The sequence below is a fragment of the Thunnus albacares genome, chromosome 3, assembly GCF_914725855.1.
Source record: "Thunnus albacares chromosome 3, fThuAlb1.1, whole genome shotgun sequence".
Lineage (NCBI taxonomy): Eukaryota > Metazoa > Chordata > Actinopteri > Scombriformes > Scombridae > Thunnus > Thunnus albacares.
Genome location: NC_058108.1, coordinates 13,732,036 through 13,759,684, shown reverse-complemented (window position 1 = coordinate 13,759,684; position 27,649 = coordinate 13,732,036). Strand labels below are relative to the sequence as shown.

Here is a 27,649-nt window from a genome sequence, read left to right as displayed (position 1 = left end):
GGCCAGCTGTGTGGACTTGAGACAGGAATCAGGGTTTCAACTTCTCTCTCTAGCTCTCTGTTTTCATGGCCAACTATATCTGTCACTTTTCATGTGGAGAGAGAGGAGGAGAGACTGTCTGAAAATATGCGCCGTTATCGCCATACTTAAAACAACATTGCATCTCTCCTCTGCTCCGCTCTACTCTCTGTGTCATGGATGTATAAAGAGCTGCGAGTGTGGGCGTGTTTATTTGTGCTTTAGAACGTAACCGCCATGAAACGATCAGAAAATAATGTTTTATTTATCTGATTCACGGCTTTGTTCTCGCCAATGTCGCTGGATCTTCTCAGTCACTCTCTAGATCACTTGACCACCACTTCTCTAGTATACTTTTAATGTTTACATTCAGTGTTGTGTTAATCCTTGGCGTATTGCTAGGTTTCTTGGTGCGTTACTGCCACCAATTGTAAATCAGTGGAATACATTGGCTTGTGCAGTTGTGATACAAAAATCTGTCAACTATAGAATTTTGTCACCACTGTGTGTACATACATGTGCATCCTAAAGGTTGTGCTAGTGGAGCACAAGATGCAAACATAATGGGGACCCACTCATCAAAATATTAGCACCACTAGTGGTCAAAAACTTCACAGTGTGCCTTTAATGCAAGATATTCCATTGAAAATTTTGCAGCTGTATAATGTAGGGATCAAAATTAAATAACTCCTTTGGAGGTTAAAATACGTGATCTCTACACACACACACACACACACACACACACACACACACACACACACACACACACACACACACACACACACACACAAAGCTCTACTTACAGTTTTACACATAAAACACATAAGGAGAGAACAGGACATATTAAGGAAGAAGTCAATATCAGATCACTTGGATGTAATAGATGATCTAACAGGACACACATGCACACACACACACACACACACAAACACCATGATGGATTAATATTATTCTCCAGCAGTCCATCCGTCTCAAGGTTTCAAATCACTTTTCTTCCCCCACAGCACTTATGCACACATGTGTGCTTGAACATTAAGAAACCCACACACGACTATAACACACACTTTCTAATTATGGCTTTAAATCAATGGCCAATCTCATTCTTGAACACATTCCCCCATGATTCATTTTCATTAAGCAGATGCATTATGGGTAAGGAATGAAGGCAACCGATCCAATTTAGCCCTGACACAAGTCGAGTCCTCTGGATCATGACATCTTACTAACCATTAACTGAGCTTTTTTCTTTTTTTTTTTTTTTTTTTTTTTTTTTAAACAGAGAGCGGGCACTTCACCCCCCTGAGTATTTTCTCCTTTTATTGAGACGGAGTGAAAGCCTGCAGGGATACAGTGAAGCCAGAAAAAAGTTCTGCTCCAGTCGGCTCCATGTCATCTGAAGGCGACTGGGGTACAGTGCTTCCTGAGGATGAGGTCTCCACGACTACTCCATCTGTGGCTTCAAATTACAACTGCTACGTTGCTTTAAGGTGGAGAACAGCTTTAGTGTATTCTTTGTGTCTTTTTATGATTTAGTTAGAAAAGCACTTGACAAATATGAGCATCAGGAATGAGAATTTGTCATTTTAAGTGTAGTGAATAATAGTGGAAGACAACTGACTGTTACTAGCATGTCAGAGGATTTTTGCCTTCTCTCACCTGATTATGTCTACAATATGCTCCTTAATGCTACAGTTTGTTTCTAGTCCTTTGCACAACATGCGTTTGTGGAAGACTGCATGATGTGATTGGTCAGGATTCAGTGCATAGTGTCAAACTTATAGTCTTCACCCTAAGCAATGCTGCCTCAAGTTCACCTCTAAATATGTTGTTTATTTTCAACTGAAGCATTTGCAATTAATGCAAAGTTAATTTGGTCTCTTCAGAACTCTGTTACTTGTCTCATGTTGTTGTGAAAACTCATATCAATGTGCCAGATTTGTCACTATTTTGCACTCAACCTAATATGACCTAATGGTTTTGCAGTATTTCTAATTGCAATGGTGTAAGAAAAAACATATTCATTAGGCAGAACAACGCCTTTCATATATAAATATACAAAGCATTTTATTATTACTGATGCATTAAAGTGTAAATTTCTTTAATACTGCAGCTTGTCAAGATGGTTCTAGTTGTATCTACTTTACATATTTCTGTGCATATTAGTCTACATTTATAGCAGACCTGTATCTATTCCCATTTATTTTGATGTCTCTCAAGTTGCAAGTTAAAAGTTGCCTCTTTTAAAAAATCCTCAAATTTGTGTTTAATTTCTAAAATTTTAGAATTAGCTTTCCAGATGTTACTTTTTGAACTTGTAGAGAAAATGCACTTATTTGATAAATTCCTCTCCTTATAACATCCTACTGCAGTTCGATTGTAGCAGTTTTTAAAGTTGTAGTTTGGTTCTTCTGGATTAAAAGTGCTACTTAATTCAAGTGCAGCTAGTCTGAGGGAGTGGGTTCGGATATCTGGTATAGCACTTGAAATGTTTTCCTCCAATTCATCCAAACACAAGTTCTTCGTATCCCTTGGTGACAAATGATTTGATGGTGCTCCTGTGTGGAGTTCCTCAAGGGTCAATCCTTGGACCTGTCTTATTCGGTGGCTGTGCCTCTTTTCATTTTCATGTAGTGATCCCTCAACATCCTGAACTTCTGTGTAAACATCAGTGTAATTTCAGTGGATGAAAATAAAGTGCATAAAATGAGCGTGTGCACTACTGTGTGTGTCACAGATGGGGGCTAACAGACTGAATAGTGAGAGCAGCGTGTGCACACATTATTGATGCTCTACATATATAGTTTCATCTCCCACAACTCCTGACAACAAGATTAATGCAATTTCTTTATACACCAAAATACACTGGCATATACAAGACAGAGAGAAGGAGAAAGAAAAGAGAAAATGATGTTCATAGAGAGAAAGAATAAAAGGATTGGAAGAGATGAAGGGTGTATGTCAAATGCCCGGCAGAAAGACAGTGAAAGAGGGATGTGAATGGAGCAAGATGGAGAGCTATATGGACAGCGAGGAAATGAAAGCTGTTGATCAAAGAATGATTGCATGGCGGTGGGGTTTTGTAACCTTGAGCTGTCGCATCAATTAAACGTACTTGAATTTATGAGGCTGAGTTAGATACAAAGAATTAAGATGGGGGAGGAAGATGGGGAGAGATATGTGCTGAAAAACACCGGCAGGCAGAGGTCACTAAATCCTGCCCGGCTCGCTTCTTTCCTCTCATTCAAGAGACAGAGGCGAGAACAAAACTCTAAACTACAGATGAGAGAGGAGAGGAGAGGAGAGGGGAGGAGAGGAGAGGAGAGGAGAAAGGCAGAGAAAAGTAATTAAAATACAAAAAAAAAAGACATAGCCTGGGTCAAACAAGAGTATCGGTTGCAGCACCCCGGGTGCAGCTATCTTGGTGCATACAGGAACGCATTACAAATGAACAGTGCGATACTGGCATTTGAGGTTTGGAGAGGAGAGTGTGTTCTCTAATTAAAAACTACCCAAAGGGGCTATCTCCTGCTATGAAACAAGTCATTCTCCTCCTCCCGCGCTCACAACTCACAACTCCTCTCTCTCTGCCGCCGCCCCCTCCCCCCCAACCCCTTCGCCTGGCCAGGCCTAGCATGGTAGGAGGTTTTAACGAACTCGGAGAGAAAAAGCTGATTTGGGAATAGACTAGAAAGTGAGAACAGAAAGAGAGTTACTGAGCTTAGCTGCTGTACAATCATGCAGCATTTTTTGGAGGCTCAACATGACACAATGACATGTGAAAGATGCTGAAATTCATGAGATGATGCGCAGGTGCATAGGTGTGGGTGCTGCAAGTTTGCGTGTATTTGTGTGTGCTTTCATAAGCCTGTATAACCTAATCTAGGTCATAGGCAGAGGTAAACAAGCCTCCATTACTGCAGTGGCATCTCACACATTAGTGCTGCTGTATTTGTAAAGGATTTCACCTTTTAACCACTTTTGCACAGCTTTTGACAAGAAACAAAACGGAATCCTGTCAAACCTTGCTACATGTTGAAATATATCAAAATGCTGTTGAAACAATGTTTATAGATAGATATCTAAAATACTTTTCAACCAAATGGATTCCAATTTTGTTAAACACCTAGAAGTCTTTTCACCTGCAAATCACCAAAATGTACTTCCTAAGCACTGCTGCTACCAGCTGCTCAAACACAAAACGTCCCCTTTGGAAAAGATTCAAAGCAAAATCCACTAGCCTCTGCTCCATGAAGTCCTTTTCATTTAAATGCATCTCCATGAAATCCATACAATTCACCAGACTTCTTGCACCTTTTCTGGTCGCTTCTACCAATTCATGTTTTAGAGTTTTAATGAATTGTATATTTCTTCTGATTAAGATGCACAAAATCATGGATTTCAGGTTTGTTTGTTTATAATCACAAGCTAGCAAATCCTGAAAAATAATGCCGGCTAGGTCTAAAGGGTGTGATAAAGAGAGTATTGAATTGAGCATTGGTGCATTTTATTGCTCTTGAATTTAACCTTTTCATTTGTAAGAGGAAGATCATTTCCTCTTACAAAAGAAAAAAAAGAAAGAAAGTTGTGTAGGCTCACTTTAATTACAAGAAGGCACTCTCATTTCCACCTTGTGGAGGTCAGATAAAGGTGGTATCATTCATTTTATTTTTCTCCCAATGCTGATGTCAAAACCAATTTCAGTCTAGTGTTTTGAGACTGAGTAACACCCAAATTTACATTGGCTTATCCGTCAGAGGGGGCAGCTGCAATCAAGCCAGCATCCATACTTTCAGAGCCGGTGAAGATGCATTCAGTTCTACTGTGCCACCACAGTAATAACAGTCTCACTAGACAGTGCCAGGTATAAACTTTTTCAAAGTGTGTCCAAACTTTTGACTGATACTGTATATATGTGTGTAGTGTTTGTGTGAATGTACAGCATGTGACACTCACTCCACTGGGGGGTTGATGTCCTCAGTTTTCGTCTCAAAGAAGCGCAGCACCTCCTCGCTCTGAGAAATCTGAGGGGGGAGTCGCACCAGCGCCTAGACAGAGACAGAGTGGGAACTTAAAAAGATAACAGACTTTGATGAAATAAGTCATCCTTATTACTTGAATATATCATTATGTGAATGTCTAACTTCCAGGTATCTTAAAGCTGCACTCATAAATACTTTTGTACTCTCTACTCAGTTTTTTAGCCTCTTTCAGCTCATTGTTTTGGTTTTCCAGTTGCCCACAACTCTGTTCTAATCAAAACCATTTCACCTGTCAAAAAAAGCTCTGAAACCTATGATGCACTACCTGTGACATCTATTAAGACATATAAAAATATTCTGCTTGAAACAATAATGTGTGTCTGATATGGTTTTTCCGCAAAAAGGATAATTACCATGTTAAAATCCTTAAAATGATATCTACTCCTTTTCCTTCATTAAAAATTCCAGAATCTATGAATATGCAAATATATTTTATTTCAGAAGTTTAACTGCTGGACACAAGGTCTCCCCCTTCACTGTTAAGTCCATTCTCAGTGTTTGTGCATTGGAGGCTCATCATACTTGTGTAAGTTGAATATTGGACCACGATTGGTTCTGAATAAGCTGTGATGTCACAAATCAAGCTTGTAGGTCCACCCCTTAAGATTGGATTTTCAATGAACACAGAGAAACTGTCCACTCTCAGCAGGTGAATGTGAAAACAGCCTTCTAGTGTCAAACTCTGCACATCCATCATTCTACACAGCGAAGCTCCAACATCCAACGGTAGGAACAAGAAGAAACATATTTTTGAGTGGAGGGGGACTTGGTTTTATTCTTGGTTGTATTCGCATTGGGAATTGTATGATGCCCACTATGCTAATTAAGGTAAATCAAACAAATGTACAGGTTTTTGGGAGAATAATTGCTCCTTTGTGTGTATAATTTGTTTAATATCTGCCATGTAATAATTAATCACATAAAATAGGTTTTTCACACCTTTTCAGCCATCCTCCCTCCACAGTGCTCTCCCTGTATGTTCATTGACAAAGCCACACTACGGTCAAAGACCGTATCAGACCGGATCATATGTCTGACTAACCATCTATATTTGATGATCTGGCCGGCTCCCACCAAAGGCATAGCTCATGTACGGGGGTGCCGGACCATGAAGCTATGCAATGACATATGTATAGTGTAGGCCTTTCATTTAAATTTGCACAGTCCCAGCTACCTTCATATTTCATTCATCAGATGCTATATTATAGAAAGAGCCTTGTGGTTGTGATTGAAGAGGCCATATCTCACTGGGTGCCCACAGCTGGCTGGACGCAGCATCCCACGATCTCTAGAGAGCAGATCCTTTGAGGATGCTGGGTAATTACTTTTCCTCTCTGTTGTTTTCCTCCTTAACAGGATGTAGGAAGTAAACAGTGCGGCACACTCCGGTGCTGGGCAAAAAAAACAGGCTTGCTAAAGCAACTGTAAACACTAGAGCGCTTCAGGATATTTGGGTAATGAGGAAGCCAGTTCTCTCTTAATAAGGCTTTGCTCGTGTTGAGCTAAGGATCAGGTTCATTTCAGATTTGGTTTTTTAAATTCTTTCGGTCCCAATTACTGAGCTGTTACTATGACTAACCTTTTCTAATGCAGGCCAATGATACTGCTCCCTAATTGTGTGTATAGGGAAAAAATCTCAAGAGCCCAAATCTGGTGTAATGTACCCACTCTCTACTGCTAATGTGGCTATGTGCCAAGAGGAAGGAAGGAAAAGGGGAGGGCATGATGGAGGAAAGGATCTAAATATGGGATACATTTTAAAAAACGAATAAGAAGAGGAACAGGAAGGAACATTAGGCAAGTCTCAAACGACAAAAGGCCATCACTCTCACAGTTTCTTCTGTCTTTTGGAGAAAGGGCATGGTAATTTGGAGAACTTCTTTCTTTCCTAGTGAGATGTGCATTAAATGATGGGATGCGCTTGTTAGTGAGTGAGACTTTGAAATAAAGCGATGTAAAGTCTGTTTCATGTAGTGCAGTGACTGAGAAGTTTCGTGCACAACTACGTCGCCCCACTTTACTGACTGTAGCACACGTGCAAATAAATAACCCTTCATCTGTAGTAACAAAAGATCATAACATCTCCCCACCGAGAGAAGTCCTTCATAGACTCGGAAAAGTGCAGCAGAATAGCACTGATAAGTTGTTCATTGTGAACACTCTCTGTAAATTTTTCAATGTCTACAACTGTATCTGCGCCACATGTCCCATGTCTAAAGCATGTGAGAGGACAGTATAGGCCGTGACCTTTGACCCCTCACAGGCTGGGGACATTCTCCAGAGTCAGATGGGGAACTGAAGGATGTTTACAATAAGGCCTCTTTACCCTGCAGTAGTCGTCGATGAAACGCAGCCGCTTCATGGCCACGTCTCGAACATGACTCCTCCGGAACAGGATTTTGCCTGCAGAGGAGGAGTAGAAGAATGAAAAAAAAAAATTAAATTGGAGGAGAGTGAGAAGATGAAAGAAAACAGAAAAAAGGTGTGATGATAAATAGAAAGGAGGAGGCAGAAAAGAGTAAATATTACACACATGCACATACAGCTCACCCCAAAACACAGCAAATTTATGCTGATTTTGCAGAGCAGCCAGTGCAGACTGCTGCATGTAATACCCCAGCCCACCAGGAGATGTCAGTAATACATGACAGTGATCCTTCATGGCCAAAGCACTCTCAGTCCCACACTCAAGGCTCCAGCTGTCCCCCTATGGATTTCATGACCTCAACCTGTGACATGACTTTCTAAATAACAAATAGGATTTGTGCACACATGGGTCTCACATTTTAGCCCTCCTCTCATCTCACTCATAGTGAACACTAAAGTCACAGACCCCATCCCCCACAATCATGCTATGTGCCCTGCATCCTGTTAGAGAAGTGTAAAATAATGAGCGATTATTGCATAATCATCTCTTCTGGAGGCACTATTTAGAGAGATGTACTTGTGCAAAAATAATAATTTTACATACGATACATACAAAATGGTTTCCAAAATATTCATTTTTAACGACCATCAGGGCTTCCAGACAAACACAAGTCTGCATTATATCACCCATGCTCCATTATTAGCACATTAGCATCACTGCTCCTCACTACTACTACTGCACACTTCTCTCTTTTGACTAAAGATGTAGAGTAGAATCAAAGTCAGACAGGGCGGAAACATTTGGCTGAAAGAGACGGCTCAATCGCTCGGTTTAAAGGTCAACTTATGGGAAGCGGTGCTTACGACATCCACTGACCAATTTGCTGTGGGAACCTTAAATATTGTCCTGCAGTTTGTTGTAGCCTGTAAGAGTCATGCAACAAGGGCAGAGGACTTTATCCTGAAACAAACATCCTCAAACAGATAGTCAATATTGTTTGCATTGGGCCACTGGCTTCATAGAAAAGAGGTAGGTGGAAGTTTGGTTGGATTCCAAATTGGTTTTGTTTGTAAGTGTGTGTCAACAAGAGAAAAAGATTCACAGAAGGAGGAGGGCTTGAGGGGAGACAGAAAGCATTTACAGTTGATGCTCGGGACCATGTGCTGGCCGCGTGGGCTTAAACAGAGAGTTTACCAAAATAAACTAAACAGCATTTTAGCATTTCATTCCCTCAACACAAATTCATCTACAGAAATCAACATGACAAACATACAGGTGTACACAGAGACCCATAACAAAAAGAGAGAGAGAGACACACACACACACACACATCAGTATGATTAGCAGAATAACTGTCAGCTCTTCTGCCCCGGACACTGAACTGCCACAAACACCATCATCGATCACTGCCACTGCTCTGTAGGTCGCCATGAGCCTGAATGTCAGACGACGACTTACAGCAGGAGAGACGAGCATGCATGGCATGACTCCAGTCAATACCAGGACACGCACACACACATACCCATGTAATAAAACACATGCATAACCATGACCTTAGTTAGAATCCCATTCAACCTAAATGAATCAAAAACTGTCTCACCACCCAAAAATGGTCAGACATACAGGCATGCACAGTTAAGATGTGAAAGTCACAGATAGCGCCTTGTCAGCAGTACTACGGTGACACATACATCTATACATCATACATACACACACATGCACACACATGCAGCACAGGCAGGCATCAGTAACCAGCTCATATTGACGCCCTCCGAGTGCCAGTCATACATTATTAATATGGAAGCCTGTTCAGATAACTGGAGCTCAGGGGCAGGCTATTACCTGGGAGAAACGGGATGATCCTCTTCTTTGGGTCTTTCTGCCCTCCCTCAATTGGGAACTTGTCAAGTATCTGCATCTATGGTAGCAAGAGGAGAAAAAGACAGTTTTAGTGTTATACTGTAGCATTTTGGGAAAGAAAGTTACCTGCTTTGTTTCCAAGAGTGAGATAAGAAGTTTGTAGCAATCTCATGCCTTTGTGTTAAGTATAGAGCTAAAGCCAAGAGGCAATCAGCTTAGTTCAGCATGAGCACAGCTAGCCTGGCTCACTACAAAGGTAAAAAAATATGCCTACCAGCACTTCTAAAGTTCACATTACATAAATATGCTAATAATATGTTATTTGTTTAATGCGTACACAAAGGGAAATATAAAGCAACAATTTGTTGTTAATTTTTTGTTAGTTACCACCTGTAACAATTTCTTTAACTTTGGCGGGAGCCAGGCTAGCTGTTTCCTTCTGCTTCCAGTTTGTAGCTAAGCTAAATGCCTCCAGGCTTCAGAACCATACTTAACGTACAGACATGAGAGTGGTATCGATCTTTTCATCTGATTCTCTGCAAGAAAGAGAAGGTGTTTTTCCCATAATGTTGAAATATTCATTTCAAACGTAGAAATAAAAAGCGTGACATTGTGGTTTAACAAGCTGGTAGCCTACGGTTTGGAGGCAGACTATTTACTGACCATCGACAGCTAGCTTAGTCTCAGCACAGTCCTCAGAGTAAAGCCACAGGGTTTACACAAGCTCCAACTCTGAACAAAACCATGTGATAACAGAACGTAGGCTTTCAAGTGGCTAGGTACTCAGCTAAGAGGACACAAAATATAAATAAAACAACTTAGCAGTTAAGAGAGGCACACTTCTTCTCACTTGGAAGAGACTTGCCACCTCCCCTCACCTAGTTAGCTTGGTGCTATCACGTCCTGGACCAGTCTATCCACTGAATGCACAAAGACGAAATTGATACATACCCCCTTTCAAAGACAGCAAACATGCCATGTATTTTTTCTTTCTGTCTAACATATTCCAGTTGGTTTAACAAACAAAGGAGCTTTGGCAAAGGAGGCTTGACTTTTTATTTTGACTAGGAGACATCAGGTAACATATTTTCCATTCAGAGTGGATGTGCAGCATTTTGGGGGTGAGCCCCTTCATATCCGCTTAATCCCAGACCGTCATGACTATATCACACATATTCTGAAAATCAAAGCCTGTCAACATGTCTTTGGTCCCAAGGGCACAGAGCAGCGGTGGCACAGTGAGCTGCTGGGGTTTGCGGGAGTCAAACAAGCTCCGATTTATTCATAAAGCATGGCAACACGAACATGGTGGGAGGAGAAGTGCTGACACTGGTGCTGGAGGTACAGGCATGAAGAGAGAGAGAATGAGGGAGGATGGAGAGAAACAGAGAAACTGAGAGAAGGTAGAATCAAAGCAGGGAAAGAGGCACAGAGAGAAAGAGAGAGATGCAGCAGAGGTCAGGGGGTGGAGATGAGTGTGTCAGCCCTATTGTGTTTACCCAGTTTCACCCTTCAAATAAATCATTCAAGAGAGGGATTAGAGAGAAAGTAAAAGCAAAGCAGAGAGACACAGACGTACTGTACAGCACTGCAGCAAACAGTTTCCGACAGTAATCAGAGATGGAGAGAAGGTGAAGAAGAGCGTGAATGCATGCTTTTGTATGTATGTGTGTGTGTGTGTGTGTGTGCAGAATGCATGCGTAGGGGGATGGAAGGGTTTCTGAAGTCCAGTAGGAAATATAATTTAAAAGGAGAAGAGAAGAGAAGAAAAGAGAGGAGAAGAGCAGATACGTCAGTTGTGTTTATATCTGATGGTCAAGGGCTGTAAAATTAAAAACACGGGCTCTAAGTGAACAAACAGCCTATAGGGGACCAGTATATGTGGAGACATCTACACACACACACATTGTCCCCTTGAGACACATCCGACCCGGATCCAGTTCTCTCTGTCCATCTGTCAATACACTTCCATGTTGTCATTGAACTCTTGTCTTTCTTTTACCAGGTTCCACTTGGTCAGAGAGTTAGAGGACACCAGGAAAGAGAGAGTCAATGCTACAAACCTCATGATCCAGATCTATTGTCTGTATCTTACCCCATCCCCACTCCCCCCTTGTTGTATTCTCTGCATTTTATCAAATGTTTCTCTAAAGCTGCTGGGTTACTGCATCCATACTATAACTTCTACTAATGCGACATTTGCAGCAGACCGAGCTGTTTGGACCCCCCACCGATGCTGCTAGGCACAAAAAAAAAATGCTGCTGAATCTCCAACCCGCTCTGAGAGACACACACAGGCATGGATGGATAATGGACCAGTTAGCAGAGGAGCGGGTGCTGAATTTGCAAGCCAAAGTTTAAAATGAGACTGTACCTTTTTTTTTCCTGCTGTCTTAACAAAAGTGAATGATGAGGTGGAATGTGAGGTTAGGAAAAGCCAAAGAGTGTGCTTAGTGTGTAAGAAGCATATATGTGTCTGTGTGTTTGTGGGAGTGCAGGTGCAAGAGCTGAAAAGGACAGACGCACCTCCAAGGCCTGACATGTCAGCTCACAGCCCATGTCATCTTTACTCAGCTGACTTTTTCATCGGCTTCCTTTTTCCTGGAGTTCACAGGGTTTCCTCATTCAACGATTTGAGCGAGTCCAGCCCTCCCCCTCACCCCTTTTCCTGTGTTTCTTATAAAAGTATTGCTCCAGCCCGGACTGGCCCACTTGGATCAAGGTCAACTCATTATTAAGCTCGCTCCAAAATGCACGCTTTCCTGTCGCTGCTGACAGATTCCTGGCAAGAGCAAGCGTGCTCACATCCCGCCAGGAATTGTGGGATCACAGAGAGAGAAAATGGTGAGAACAGGTGGGCCGATGGGGATCAGGTGACGGAGGCTGTAACACAACTGCTCTTTTACATGCATGGATACATACTGTACACTTTATAGGAAGCACACAGCACTTGTGTCTTGCTTCCTTAACTTGTGACCTGACGCACACAATTATAGTCCAGATGGTAATATACCATTCCTAAGATCGGGCCAGAGAAAGAAAAGAAATATATAATGAAAAATAAAAAATAAAACACTCATGCCAAACCATTGCTCCACTTCCCAGACTTCACTTCACTGTCTCCTTGGTAACCAGCACAGAGAGAGTGTGAAGAAGAGTTGTGAAGGGACGTGATTGGATGATGCTGTGCAGTTCTGGACCACTGGTGTAAATGTTGGGAGTCAGGTAAAAAAAAGAAAAAAAAGCAAGAGCATGATGATGTAATATTTACTCTACTGTCAAATTCATACTTTACCTTTCCTGCAATGCTCTTGCACATTATGCCTTCTTAGTATTTTTGTTTGCTTTTTCTTTTAACATTTCATTTAAGATGATTCAAATTCATAATCTAAAAACTGTTAATGTAAGATTGCAAGGGTCAAATAGTAATTCATAAAAGGAAGTAAAATCGCTCTTCTTTTGTGTGAATGACCGATACTAATTGACTCAACTACTAATTGACTCTAAAATCATTTAGACATGTAGTAATCATTAATCTGATCATAGTCAAGGGTCTAAGGTAGTGGTCTTTACATTTCGGACTTGACGCACCACTTACAGCTGATCCCACTGGGCACCTTTGTGTCGCATTCTGGCTGCCACTCGGCTGCTGGAGCTGATCGTGGCCACAATGCTTGTGATCCCACCAGACGTGCCGCAGCACATTTTAGAAACGTCCCAGAAGCGGCTCTCCACTCCACTCCGCTAAACATACGTGCCTAGTTTATTTTTGACAGAAGCCATGTGAAGCTGCACAGAACAGATCGAGCCAGGCAGCAAGTCAGAAACAGGAGCAGCATAGAGAATCTGGTCAATTTTCAAAATAAAACACCTTGTGCAGACTCCCCATCGTATATCACATCACTACATCAACATTATGTTAGAACAGGTCGCACCAGGCCAGAAGTCAACTGGTCAGAGGATATTTATCACCATGGACAACGAGGGGTTCATTTTGGAAGTGTAAAATCACAAGATTTTATATGACACCACTGCTGCCATGACTGCCCCGGTCCCTGGCTTCCTCTCCAGGTACAAAGGTGGCTCTCTTCTTTCTGGCACTCCCAGTGGGGTATGACGCTGTGCGGAGGATGGAACAAAACTGCATTGCAGCCAGAACGCATCACAGCTGTGCCTGGTGGAATCAAGGCATTAATCAGTAAGTCCGCTCAGATCCATTCAGGTATTGACAAAAACCTGAGATCCGTGGCAATAAAAAATGACCCTATATGACCCAGTTAGACTTAATATGATCTGGACTCAACCTGTCTTGAAAGGAACCAAGTAGACCCCTGAAGAACTCTAGACTTGGGCAATTGCAACTAAAAATAGTCTATTTTCAATCTGTTGGCAAATTTTCAGATTAATCAATTACTTCTTTGGTTTATAAAAAGTCAGAGCAACAGTCCACAACCCAAAGGTATTCACTTTATAATGATGTAAAACAAAGAAAAGCAGCAAATCTTCAAAAGCGGGAACCAGAAAACAGCATTTTGCTTCACAAATGACTTCAATTCTCTTTTCTCTAGATGTAAACCTATTCTGAATAGACCAAGCCATCAAGATACAATGCTCATTTCCAAAATGAAACATTAATTAACATCACATCCATTTGAGGAAGAATGTTTCTCTCTTGAAACTACAATATACAGTAAGTACAGTATACTTGAACAGAGCCTTTGGGCACAGACAGAGGAACAACTGACAACAGGGCCAGTGTTGGATAGTGCTCAGAATGACACTAACAGCAGCTCCTTCTTCATCTCATGCACATGTGCTAAGAATAGAGCCACCATATAAGGAACGGCGAGAGTCAGTTGGCATAAACTTCAGGGATGCCATACTGTTATTGTGCAGTGGATTGATGCCTCACTTCCTGTTGGTGGTCATGTGACGACGAGGGTTTACCCTGGGCTTAGCAGTAGTGGAACAGAATGGAATGGAAATAAACACACACATTCAACCTCTGGAACAACTCATGACCGGCATGACAAGACAGCCATGTGATCTTCGCGCCATTTCCACAGCAACGTGGTGATAGTGAGCGAGGCCACAGACTCAGCATGCTTGTTCTCACCGGTCTCAGGGCATGATATGATAAGGTCAATGCTCTTGCTGTTCCGCTCATTTCAGTGAGCAAACATACAATTAATGATAAAGTCTGCGATTATCCTGTCTCCATGATGTAAACATGTTGTTTCCTCTCACTTTTACACCCGAAATCAATCAAACCCCTTTTTCTTTTGAGGGAATACAGGTTCCAAGAAGGACAATTAGCTCAAATTTTTGACATGTGAGGAGATGCCAGAAATCAATCTAGACCAACCTTTACTTCAAAGTACAGCCTCAGTTCCTAGAGACAGAAGGATAGAAACTAATGGAGCACATGAATCACAAGTCTGAACATGCATTAGCGCCCGGCAGTATTCAGTTTCAGAGAGACAGATGTCTGAGATGGGCTTGAGGGGGGACGGCGTTCCTTTCCAGCTACAATCACTCACAGTTGTGCCTCTAAATATAAACTGGCACCCTGGCACCAGATCTGGACAAATCACTGCCCATGACTGGCACATTATATTAGGATGGAACATGATATCCTGGTATCCTGCATGCTTTTATGCCGTGAATGAATAAAATGTGAATGGCTGAATGAATGTGGGAGTGACGCGGGGGTTGGATTTGTCTAAAAAATTTGAGCTCCGTTCTAGAGATGTCAACACTGCGGGTGTTATTCCCCATGTGGAAACTCAGGCTCCCCTTAGTTTCAATGAGACAACAGGTGCAGAGATGTGGTAAGTTCTGTCTGTCTGCAGTCCCTCATTCGTCACCCCCCCCAATCTCAACCTGTAGAGCCTGCTGTGGCCTTTGGAGCAAGGATTGGGGATGGGCTTTAACTGGGAGAGACCCTTCATGGGATCCTGTTTTCTCCAGGGGCTGAATCCCAGTTTGTCAAAACCTGGTGGCATCTGTAGCCATATGGGTGATAAGAATTGGACAGGTTTGTATTACGGTGATAGGAACACCTCCTTTCAGAGTTGTAGTGAAGACGGTTGGGGTTGTTTGATTGTTTTTCACACAATTATTTTCATTATTGATTAATGTAACAATTATTTTATGACAAATCAAACCATTTAATCTACAAATTGCATGAAAAAGGCTCAATACAATTCCCCTGAATCCAAAGTGAGTTGGACATGCTCTTCAAATTGTTTTTTTTGTCCAACCAACAATCCAAAACCGCCCAAGAATTTAATTTACAAAGATATGAAACAAAGAAAAGCAGACTTCACATTTGAGAAACTGTGAACCAGAAAATGTTTTGCTTGATAAATGAAAATTGCTTCACTCATTAAATACATGGCCTTTGCTGTATGATGTAGCACCTCTGCTTGTTTTCCCTGAAGCCAAATATGCCTGATATTGTACAACGTTATTATTCTGAAATTAAGGGAGGTGCTCTTTATTTCAGGCAAGGCAGGTCACCTCCACTATGATGCTACAGGAAAACCTTGAATTTATTTCTTCATTATTTAATGGGCTAATCTTTTCAGCATCATTATTTTTTATTACCAATTTGATATTACACTTCTATCTTTAGGATAAGAGTGAGAAATGACAGTGGAAGGTGTTGATTAATGATTTTCTGAGAAACTGCATAATCCAATTTCATCCAAGCGCTCACACTAAAACAAATTAAAGACTTGTGAGCCAGTTTGCCAGTTGTATGAACTGTGTTAACACTGTGCTTAAGCAAAACATCGCCTGCTGGAGGAGAACCATGGCAATGAAATGCAGAGATTTCAAACCACTGAAACAATCCCTACATATCTCTGTCTCTCCATCTCCAGGTTCAGCAGGGGCAGTGGTGGTGAAGTTCAGACAACCGGGTGCTTTACGCACATACAGTCGTTAAAAATACATTAATCAAAGAGATAAAACAGCATAAGCTGTGAGAAAACCTTGAAGACACAACTAAGTCCAGTGTGCAAACATGGGTAAAAGAGAATGTGAAAGGCGCAGGCGTTTGCTTTTCACCTCACATACTGTAATTTACTGGCATTAGGCCAGAGATGACTATTTATTTTTAGTTCAAAGTAAATTGCAGTATTGAAGGGATGAGAAACAAGAACAGGGTCAACCACGATTAATTTAAACAAAGAATCAGTTGGTTCATTCTATTTGCCCTTCATTTGTGCCCAAAGTTTAACCTCCCTTAACATTTAATGGACGCACCAGCTAAATGTTCCAGTGGCATTTTCAGGCCATTTACCACCTCAGCTGCTTGGGTGAGTTCTGCCTGAGCGAGCAAACAACAGTTTCACTTTCCAGAGCAGCCACAACCTAAATCTGTGGAAAAGAACAGTGTCGGCTTACACATGGACTGCTTTACTTTGGGTTAAGTATGTAGGCCAGCCAACTTACAGTTCACGAAAAGCAAAGGCAGAGAGGAAGGGCTCTCACCTGTGCCAGGGTTCAGCACCAACAGTGTAGCAAAGGACCTAATTTAGCCATGCTGACAGTCTCAACAGTTTCCATATTGACAGCCAGGACAAACCTTGGGCAGTGTGGACAAACCAAAACCTCTCCCAGGAGGGGTGAATTGGATGGCAATGCCCTCCCTGTGCATGTGTAAGTTGGTACTCCATGCACTCCACGGCCCACATTTATAGGGGTGTGGATGGGAAATGAGAAGTGAGGTTTGGAATATAACCACGAGTGGGCTGAGAGATTTGAGGAAAAAATGAAAGAGAAAGACAAAAAAAAATATATTTGAAAGAAACTGAATTTGCTTTAGCTGCTTTTTCTTGACATGTTACGTTATTAAATGACAAGAAAACTAGGTGAAGGTTAAAAGCTCTGTAGTTTGAAAGACCAGGGTTGTGTCCAAAATCACTCCCTTGCTCACTCATTCACTACTCCCTATACTGTCTAATAGACACTCAATAAAGACCAGTAAATTGAGATTTAGAACACCATGAATCATCACCATTTTTTAATCATCACTCACAGGTGTAGTGTCACACAACTGTAACTTTCATATCCATAAAATATTCTGGGTCATGTTCTAAAGGTAAGAAAACTGCATTCAAAATCCCTTAGACATTTGTAATAATGCAAATACCTAAAAATCTAGCCTTGGTACCTTGGTGTATCAACAGTATTTTGTGTGTTTCACTCCATACGTTTAGATGAGGGTGGTATTATTATCTCTTAACAAACACTATTTCACAACCCAACAGAAGAGTCCATGAAGAGTGGAGGGGCCACAATTAGTTCAGACATGTCTGTAACAGGACAGAGAGGACAGAATGCTCACAGCTAAAAAGTTGAAAAAATTATTTTAAAATCGATTATTGGTGAACATAATGGATACTGACTAAACCAAGTTACAATGACAGAAGTACCCACGCTGCTATGCTGGCTAATTTTCATGAGTCGTTGTGGTTGGAGTTCGAGTTGTTGTGGTTTTGTATACTCACAAAGTAATTATTGCTTAAGGTTTCAGTGGTGCCAATTCAAGCACCAATTTGTCCTAAAATATAGGTTAGACAGTAAACTCCAGGAGCAGGCTTCATTTTTTCAGAAATACTGATGAAAGAAATGCTGAAGGAGAGATTTAATCGAGTTACAAAAGCGTAACAAGGGTAGCCTCGACATGACCTCAGGGCTTCAGATCTCTATAGTGAATTTACAGTCACAATTTTAACACTCACTTAATGTTATTTGAGTGTCAGACAGTAAATATAGTACACAATATAGTTCAGTTCAGTTCAGTTCTCCCTATTCCCTAGATTTGTCCTAATTTCCCAATTTTCCTGGAAGAATATGACTGGAATTTATCTCATCGGTAGAAAGGCAGCCACACTACACAGAATCCCTGCCCCAAAAACATTTTTCACAATAAACACTTGACTCAGAAAAGCAAACCAAAACTCAGAAATGCTGCATCTGTGATGTCAGATGTACATTCCCTTGCATTTCACATTTTAGCTATTTTTCATATTTTATAGTGATAATACTTTTGGGTTCCTCTTATTTTTGTTTTTTTTTTATTTAGACAAAATTGATTCCATATGAATCATCCCCTAGAGACCAACTTTCCAACTGTAAATGGTATTGCTTGCTGAAGGGTTTTAATTTAAGGGTCTTTTATTTCCTTTACATCTCCCCCTGTGTCTTATAGTATAAAACATAATCAGGCTGAGATGGAGAGACACCAATAGAGGAAAATTGGATCATCAAATAATAGCCTGAATAACCAGAATAGACACAAGTAATACCGTTCACACATACACATGCGCACACATGACCGAAAATACACTAACAAGTAGAACACATGCATGCAAAGCAGCCTTCATAGAAACCCATGACAGAAACCTCTGTAGCCTGTAGCTCTGTAAGCTAATGCACTTGACCCGGGGAACGTGCAGGTCATGGCAGATTAGTCAGGGAAAACCACCTCAGAAGAGACCAGAGGGGGTGTTGAAGAGGGGGTGAGGGTGGGAGACAGGGAAGGGTTTCTGAAGAGAGACAGAGACAGATGGAGGAGAGGAGAGAGATATGCAAGCAGCGGGGGAGAGAGATAGGGTTAGAAGTTGTAGGAATGAGATATGAACGAAGCGGGTGCAGCAGTGGGAAGATGTGAGCCGGGTGTACAAAGGGAAGCAAAGACAAATAGGAAAAAAGACAGCAGAACTAGAGGAGATAGACACCTGGGTTTCAGTTTGAATTCTAGTGGGAACTCTCATCTCTTATCGCAGCATGTCTCTATCTCAGTTTCGTCTTTTTCTCTTTCTCTACCTGACCAGTTGGAATTAAAAGCCTGCCTCCCATGTGTCGTGTCTGGCCTGCTATTTACCCAATCACTGTTCATTAACTTACAGACAGAGGAGCGAGGCAGTGCATTGGCTGAACTGTGAGTGACCATTGCCACCGATACTGCAGATAAGCAGAGGTAGTCTATGGATTTCAGTCCTGGATTCTGCACTATCAGCAAAGAACCTGAAAGGAAGTTTGTTTTAACCTGTTTGGAATGCCAGACAGGTGGGGTATGGGCATCTGAAGAGCAAATGATAGTGTCAGGATAAACTTTCAAATACATTCTTGGGATTACCTTTTGTACATTTATTGTATCAAGTGTTCAGAAACAATGAACAAAAATGGTAGCACTTGATAAAAATTATGTCTTTGATGGACAATTACTTAAAAAAAAAAAAAATTGCATTTGGACGTGGCCGGATGTCTGTATGTGCATGCAATAAATGACAAATTAATGTTATTATTGTTGATATGACATATGTTATATTCAGCTATTTCTACTGTATAGGAGAGAACAATGTAATAAGAACATATAAAGCATTCTCTTGGCTTGCCCTTCACACCTGAGGATGACAAATGATTGAATTCACTCCATACAGTTTGATATTCCTTTTATCACATGTTGCTGATAACATTTGTCCTTGAGTCACTCAGCAGTGCAAGTTGGTCTGTGCTCAACAATATCGGGACATTCAGAAAACATAACCCTGCCATTTCTGAACAAAGATATGCAGCAGAAGTACAAAATAAATACTGTGCAATTTATCAAGTGGCGAACAAAGGCTTAGCTGGAAATGTAATGAAAAAGAAGAAACCTTGAGCAACCTCTCTGTTCAAGGCTCAGCATGAGACAGAGCTCCCATAGATTTCTAGGAGCACAAAGCGCTCGAAAGTTTTCATTGACTCTGCTCCCCATCCCATTCGGGTGGAGAAGACCTTGAGCTGTACGGAAACATGAGGGCTATCCAACCGAGGACAGAGAAGAGAGAGAGAAAGAAAACGAGACAGAGACAGATAGAGAGCAATGGTGAAAGTCTGTCAGCTGCCACATACATCTCCAGATAGCGTGCAGCAAAGTAATCAGAGGAAGCAAACAGAGGGAGTGGGGAGAGGCTTTATACATATATTTTCTATGTAATCAAATATGGTAATCGCCACTAATCCAGATACAGGACAAGAAGAATCAGAGATGGATGTAAGAGGAGAAGTATATAGAGACATACAGAACTATACAGTAAAAAAATACATGCTTAAACATGCAGTGAATTTCTTCATGAACTTTCTGATTCTTGCTCTCTGCTCATGCCCTTACTTGCAGAGGCTGTCAGTCATTGGGAGGGCCTCTCTACCTCGACACAAGCCAAGAGAGGAACACTACCTCCCCTCTTCTCCACACACTTAAAGGGGCCATATTTTGAAAAACTCACTTTTTCAGTGTTTGTGCATATATATTTGGGTCTCTGATGTGCCTACTAACACACAAACTGTGGAATAAAACCACCCAGTCAGTTTGGGGAGGGCTGGCTTGCTCTGAACTCGTGTGATTCAACAAGCCATTCATTTGGTTTAATGCCCCCTCTTACATCACTTGGGGCTTCATTGAGATTGTGCCCGCCCCTGCATCTTTGTTTCTCCACCCAGGATTTCCAGACAAGGGTAGCCATTTTTATTTTCACAAGCGACCAGACCGGTAGCAAACATAATAGGTCTAAGCTAAGAGCTAAATATGCAAAATGCTCTGTTGTTGGCTGTAAAGACCGGCACCAATTACTACATCAGCCCCCAGCTGACATGCTGTGAGTGATTTTCCATTACGCAGCACAGCAAAGTAAAATAGGTTGTTTACCTGTTGGAGGTGTGCAGGTCGTCTGCAGCTCTTCATCAAACATCATCATCACTGTGGCCGTTTCTGCTTGTACTATTCCTCCCTGCATTATTTCTAAATGATCTGCTGAAAAAAGAGCTCTAAATATCTCCATATCTTGTTGTCTCAATCTGATTTTATTTAAGAATAGTGCCGCTAACAAAGCACCACTAATTCTGTGGTGAATATGTTTAATTTCCTATAAATTCTTCACAATAAAAGTCTCCCGTCATTTAGTCATTTAAATATTTTAATATGAAGCAGCAAAAGCAGGAAATGTCGGGTTTTCATCAGGATTAACTTAACACAACTCTGATGCAGCTGCCCCTCACTAGGCTTCGTGAAGATGCCCAATCAGAACATAGTGAGCTCATCGGGAGGGGGGTCTTAAAGAGACAGGAGCTAAGACTGCTTGTTAAGAGACAGAAGCTGCACTGAGGGGCTTCATGAAGGGCCAGTATAAGATAATTAAGGGTACAAAATTAACTTTTTTGCCCACCGGCCAAATGGCTAATGAATGTTCAAATTTTATTAGCCACTCAATAACAGATTACCATTTTTTGGCTGGTGAGTAAAGTAAATATACCACCCATTTGTATATATTACCAGCATTTGGCTGGTGTCTGGTGCTAATTTTGTGCCCTGCTGTGAATCATACAAAGAGTTGGAAATAAGCATAATAGGTCCCCTTTAAAGAGACCACCCTAAACACTACATATGGGATCAGTGTAGCAAAGGCCTGAACTTCTAGCGTAAGAGTGATCACTGTATCTACTACAACCCACCGTAGCTATGACCCATGCTGTTTTTAATGTTGACTGCTTATTATGTTGGTGATCTACAACCTGAAATCAAGTCTACATCTTCTCTCAGTGTAAATAATCATGAATAGAAGACTATTAGATTGAGATGTGCTTTTGGGCCAAATAATAGACAAATCTGCATTAATTATGGGTGTCAATGTCAGACAAACATCTTCTTCAGGTGGTTCAAATGTGATTGGCTAATTAGATTTGTCACCAGGAGATGCTGCATTTTTTTCTTGGCACAATGCATAGCGTTGTTGACTGCATTGCATGAAATAAGCCATAGACGAGCCTAACTGGAGTACATCCATGGGAATACATCCTTTCTTTTCTGCATAGCAAATTTAAAACTTACAGTCATCTGAAAATGTCTGCTAAATGACTTAACTGGAAAAAAAAATTCTCCAAGAGCCTAACTTTACCTTCACTAATTTTGTTACAAGGACATTCAAAAAACGTGTCAGACATTTGGCAGAAAGTTAGATATTTATAGCCATTTTTGGTGCTTATCTAGGACACTTTTTTGACTTTTTCTTAAAAGTTTGCACTTTTTGTTTTGCACAAATTTTTGCCATTTTTTCTTTAACTATTGCCCAAAATCTGGTGCATTGTCTTGTCTTTTAATGTAGATCCAAATCTAGATGAAGATTCAAAATTTGTTTACACTATTAAATTAACAAATTGAATATTAGTATTGAGATTAGTGATTTGTTTGGCATCCACTTTGGTTTTGCAAGCAACTCCAAAATATGATCTATCAACACTTATCTTCTATAGTTCACAATGCTGTATTTAGCAAGTACGGTTTCATTCATTTCAATTAAAAACTCCTAACTAAGCTAGGCTTACTTGCTAAACCACTCTCTAGTTTTAAGCTATTTTTCCAGATTTCCTGTTTGCGTCTTCCCATGCAGAAATTCCATTTACCTATCTTCCATTCCATCCCTCCTGTTAATTGTCTACCTGCTGTCTCTCTTTGATCCCCTGAATGTGGCCCAGTCACCTCCCAGTCACACTGGTGAATTTTCTGAGGCATGGAAATGTCCCACAAATGGCTGAACTGTGCTCATTCATCCTAAATTTAGCCCACTCTCCTGATCCCTTCACCACGGCTGTGGGAAACTCTGCATACTTTCCCCCCTCTGCTCCCAGTCCAGCGAGGACCGATCCTGGGCCTTCCTGTCAAGTGCCCGATTATAACTCACAGAACAGGTCTTGTGTTTGGCATGTAGGTGTCCTTCCTCTGCCTCTCAGCAGGGGCTAAAAAGTATGTTTCCCGCTCTTTCCTCTCTTTCACACACACCCATAAATAAAATAAAACAGCCCTTTATCCTCAAACCGAAACAATGGGCTCCCTCATTCAGTTGAGTTACAGTATGTCCACAGAACACCTCAAGGACAAAGAGGCTGAGTTAGTGGCCTGGCTATTCAGCAATTTATCCTCGAGGATGGCATACCGATAATGCCTTGTGGTCTAGACATATGTTTCCACCAAACAACCCACTTAGAGGTTAGAGATTCCCAATTCAGTGACCTTCCTTTTAAGCGCTTTGACCACAGCTACCGTATAATTTGCTGCTATGAATATAAGCTGCTGTTTGCCGAAAGCCTGCTGCTAGCATCTGTAAAGCTATTTCCAAAAAGATTGAATATCAACCTTGAGACTGCATATATTTGAGCAAAACAGACTAATATAGTGTGTTGGATCTTCAATGGTACTCTGAACACTGAAAAAGGGAAGTTAGAGAAATGTAGCGATGAAATCTTCTCAAACTAAATATTCAATTACTGTAGGAAGGCTCGTACGAGTGCAGACTTGGAAAAAGAAAAGAGGGGTTTACTGTGTGCATGCATGCAGAGAGAATACAAACCAAAGGCCCTCGTAAAAAGAATGAGTCAGAGCGTGTCTTTATTTCCACACCGCAGATTTAAACATACTAACTTCGCTCTGGGCACAAGGACATGGTCGATCACCCATCCCACTCCTCAGAGTTTGTTGAAACATGCTTATAAATCCCTCTTTGATATAAGTGACCCTGACGAAACCCACAATATATTTTATTTCTTCCATCTGCATCATCAGTGTTGTCAGCATCAAAAGCCTGAATCTTAATCATTATCGCCACTAGTATTGCCGTCATTCTCATTATCATCATCGCTTTCATATCTTTCATCACTGTCCTCCTTTGCTTCTTTATCATCACTACCATTATTATCATCATCCTACTCTAAATCCTCGCCGCTCCTTTTCTACCCAGCCCACCAGCTGACTCGTTCCTCTCCTTGTCCCAGTTTCCTCCCTTCTGATGAGTAACTTGGGCAGCCTACTTCTGACAGAAGGACACACTGTTTGACTCACTAGTCACAAAACCACATCAGTGCACAGCAGAGCAGCCAGGGAGAGGCAGTCACATCCTGAGGAAGATGAGCTGTTCTTTACTAGACAAACTGAAAAACGCGGTATATGTAAGGGTGTGGAGATGGGTAATCGCAAATGCATGTAAACCATTTCTCACTTTTGATGACACATAGGTGACACATATTAGTGATAATGTGGCAGGTATGTGGATGTACAAGCCTCTGTTTGTTTTGATCTGCTGTTGTCTTTTTTGTTTGCTGTCTGTAATTGGAGTTTGTCGATTGCTCAAGTAATACTGATGACGGACCACTGCTGAAAAGAATCAAACCTCCATTCCAGCAGGGCAGCTTTAGCACCCAAAACAACCACCAAATAGACAACTAATGGCAGTGAGAAAGGTGCCACTTTCTCCCCAAAGAAGTGGACAGCGAGGGATCCAACCCACTATTAACTGAATGAAAAAGCAAAGACAAAACAGCTCCCTGCAAGGCAATTCTGGCAGCATTTTGGATTAATATAGTCATTGTCTACATCAAAGCTTTGAGAGTTTAATTGTCCCTGCATTCTAGTACATAAAGACTTGTTTTTTTGGATAAAACCAGAGTCAGTCAAAGCAACATCCATGGCCCCTCTCATTTTGACACCAGCCCAGAACCATGGCCAGTAGATTTCCAGGAAGACAGCCTGCTCTGGGTATTATTAGGAAACAGTCTTGGAATCCCCAGTGGTCTTTGCCAAAGCTTTGGTTAAAGTGCCCTCCAACAGTTTCAGAGCAGCCAACCATGTTTCTCTCCCCTAGGGTTAGCAGGGCTGCTGAGAGCAGCAGGGTCTCTGCACCAGATAAATGTTTGGACAGCAGAGGCTCCAGGTTGCTCTGAAAACAATGGGATCAAACAGGACCGTCAAAGGCATCTAGCAAGATCAAACGTTGGCAGAGGGAACTTTACTTACGGTCCATATACCAGCAGAGATAGAGGATTACTGAGTATTAGAGAGCTGGTCTGTCAGTATTGCCATTGGTAGTTTTATTCATGAGTGTCACAGTGCAAATGGAAACATCAAGGAACCAGGCAAAGTAGGATGTGAAAAGTGAAGTGCTTATGGTGATATATTGAAGTGTGTTTAAAAAGGGACATCTGGTAAATCCCTGAAATACTGTATGTAGTAAGGGATTTTCACAATAGAGCTCATTTAACAGCAGCGTGGCCAGACTCTGCCAAACTTTGGCCATGAGAGAGCCACTTGATAAGTCAATATAGTGTCGACCAAGTTGGCCGACCTTTGCCCCACGCCATCTGACAAAGCTAACAAAATCAATCTTTCCTCTGCTGACTAGGAGTGATTTTGTGCCAAGCCATCCATGAACCATTAAGGTTCATTAGTTTCCTCCTGGACAATTTGAGGACTACGCTTGCATATGTGAGGTTGAATATCAGAAGGAAGACACACATCCACTTCACTCACCTATGTCTCTGACTTTTCCAGAACGGAGGAATATTCAGGCATGCATGCTTGCTTGCTTTTCCAAGTTTATTATTCTACCTGTGTCTTTTATTCCACTTTGGGGTAATCAGTTGCAGGGGGGAGTCTTTTTTCCATCTCACACTGCCCCACTGCTTATCAATGGGACCTTTCAGAAAGGACCTTCCCTCCACTGATTGAAACATCATTTCCTGCTGGACTAGCACACTGGGGCTATTGAGATGTGCCCCCTGTAACTCTCTCACTACGGCCCTTTCATATTTACTAGTGACCCAGAGACCTCTGGTGCAATATACATATGGTATCAGCTTGCAGCGGGCCGAGGGTTCAAGGGGCATAAATGTGTGCACACAAACACTCTCAGTGTGGAATAGTCAATCTGAGAGACACAGGGCAGGATTTTTACTGCAACTCCTGCTCTGTTCCAAAATAAATAAAGTCCTGAGGAGAGAACTTGACACTTTAAACATAAGAGGAATGCATCTGAGCCAAGTCATGAAGACAGAAAGACAAAGACCTCCTCCATATAAGACTATATTTAAAGAAACCACCAATCAGAGAAGCCTGCACAAGAGAATCTAAAGGCGACCCACTATAAAGCATGGTACATTAAATTGACTTCCATGTGGATTTCTTGCTTGTACTATAAAAAAAGGCCTGTCAGCTCCCTGACGTTTTGAGGGCAACGCAGAGATGAGATGAGAGAGGGAGAGAGAGAGAGAGAGACAGAGAGAGAGAGGGGAAGAAAGAGGATAGAAGGAAAGAGGGGTGCAGATATAGAGAGAGCAGTGCATTGCTGAGTCTCTACAAGGCAAAGGGATACAAACCATGTCTCCCCTGCTCCCCGACCAATTACTAACACACACATTGATTCATTGAGGTGACGAGGTGTGGAGAACACGGGCAGAGACACAGTGAACAGTCACAAGGCTTACACATTAATCTATACAAAACAATTCTGCCAGTTCACAGGGTTGACATGTTCAAAATAGATCAGAGGCAATGGAATTAGGGACTTCAATACTAACACACCCCACATGGGGTATGCAGGGGAGTTTCTGAGTGATGGAAGATTACCTGTAGGTCAAAGAATTTGCTGTATCTTCTGTAGATGATGTGGGAGGTGTTGTCAGAGTAGGTGACATTGATGAGATATACCTGCCAAGAGAAGAAAGGCAAAGTTAAAGGGCTGCAAGTAATATTTAAACTTGTTTTGTTCAACCAACAGCTAGAACCTAAAGATATTACAATTGACAAATGATTAATTGTTTACATTGTAAATAATTTCCCGTCAATCATCAAATCAATTACTCTTCTAATCTATTCAGCAGTCAATGGAAGAATAGATGGTAATGGCAAACACATGTGCTTGTATTAACAATAAACAATAAACTCACAGGCAACATGCTCACACAGCCATAGACCAATTCCCCAAACATGTTTACACATATTCATAAATCTGTCAGTGGTTGATACTTCAGGGTTGATGGTGACATCATCCATCCTTTGTCAGCACAGTGACCTGCTGGCCTTTACCCTTGGATGCAGCAATGCAGCAGCTCTGAGAGGCCTGATAAGATTGACATAGAGTCCATTTATCTGTCACGAAGAGTTAAGTGATGCCGCAATCATCTCTAAACTAATGAAACATAGATAACCAAGGTAACAGATCCAGAGGCCAGGAAATTTTCATCAGAGACATTAAGAGCAGGTGGGATCTCTCAACTGCTGATATAGAGATGTTCAGAAAAGGGCTCTGGATGTGAAATTACTCAAGTGGATGAGTTGTTACATAACATTAGGCTACAGCTTTTGAGGGGGAAATTACACTCAGTTACCAGTTTACCGGGTACATCACTAACAACTAATGCAATCCAATACAAAGGCAAAGCAAATGAATCCTAACTTTTTAAAGCTTATATTGTTCGAATATTCTGCCCCCTATGATGTGACCCAGAACAAAATCAACACTGACTACAGTCTAGAAAATTACCC

At 41.4% G+C, this 27,649-nt stretch overlaps 1 protein-coding gene across 3 annotated transcripts in view; it reads right to left on the bottom strand.

The window, feature by feature from the left end:
• Nucleotides 1–27,649, bottom strand: part of sh3pxd2aa (SH3 and PX domains 2Aa) — a 110,174-nt gene that overhangs the window by 69,670 nt on the left and 12,855 nt on the right. For all 3 annotated transcript variants that reach the window (XM_044346563.1, XM_044346564.1, XM_044346565.1), the window contains exons 2-5: nt 26,732–26,812; nt 9,268–9,343; nt 7,384–7,460; nt 4,972–5,063 (exon numbers count right to left, since the gene is read on the bottom strand). In XM_044346563.1, the coding sequence (XP_044202498.1) occupies nt 4,972–5,063; nt 7,384–7,460; nt 9,268–9,343; nt 26,732–26,812 (326 nt within the window). The remainder of the gene's footprint in view (nt 1–4,971; nt 5,064–7,383; nt 7,461–9,267; nt 9,344–26,731; nt 26,813–27,649) is intronic.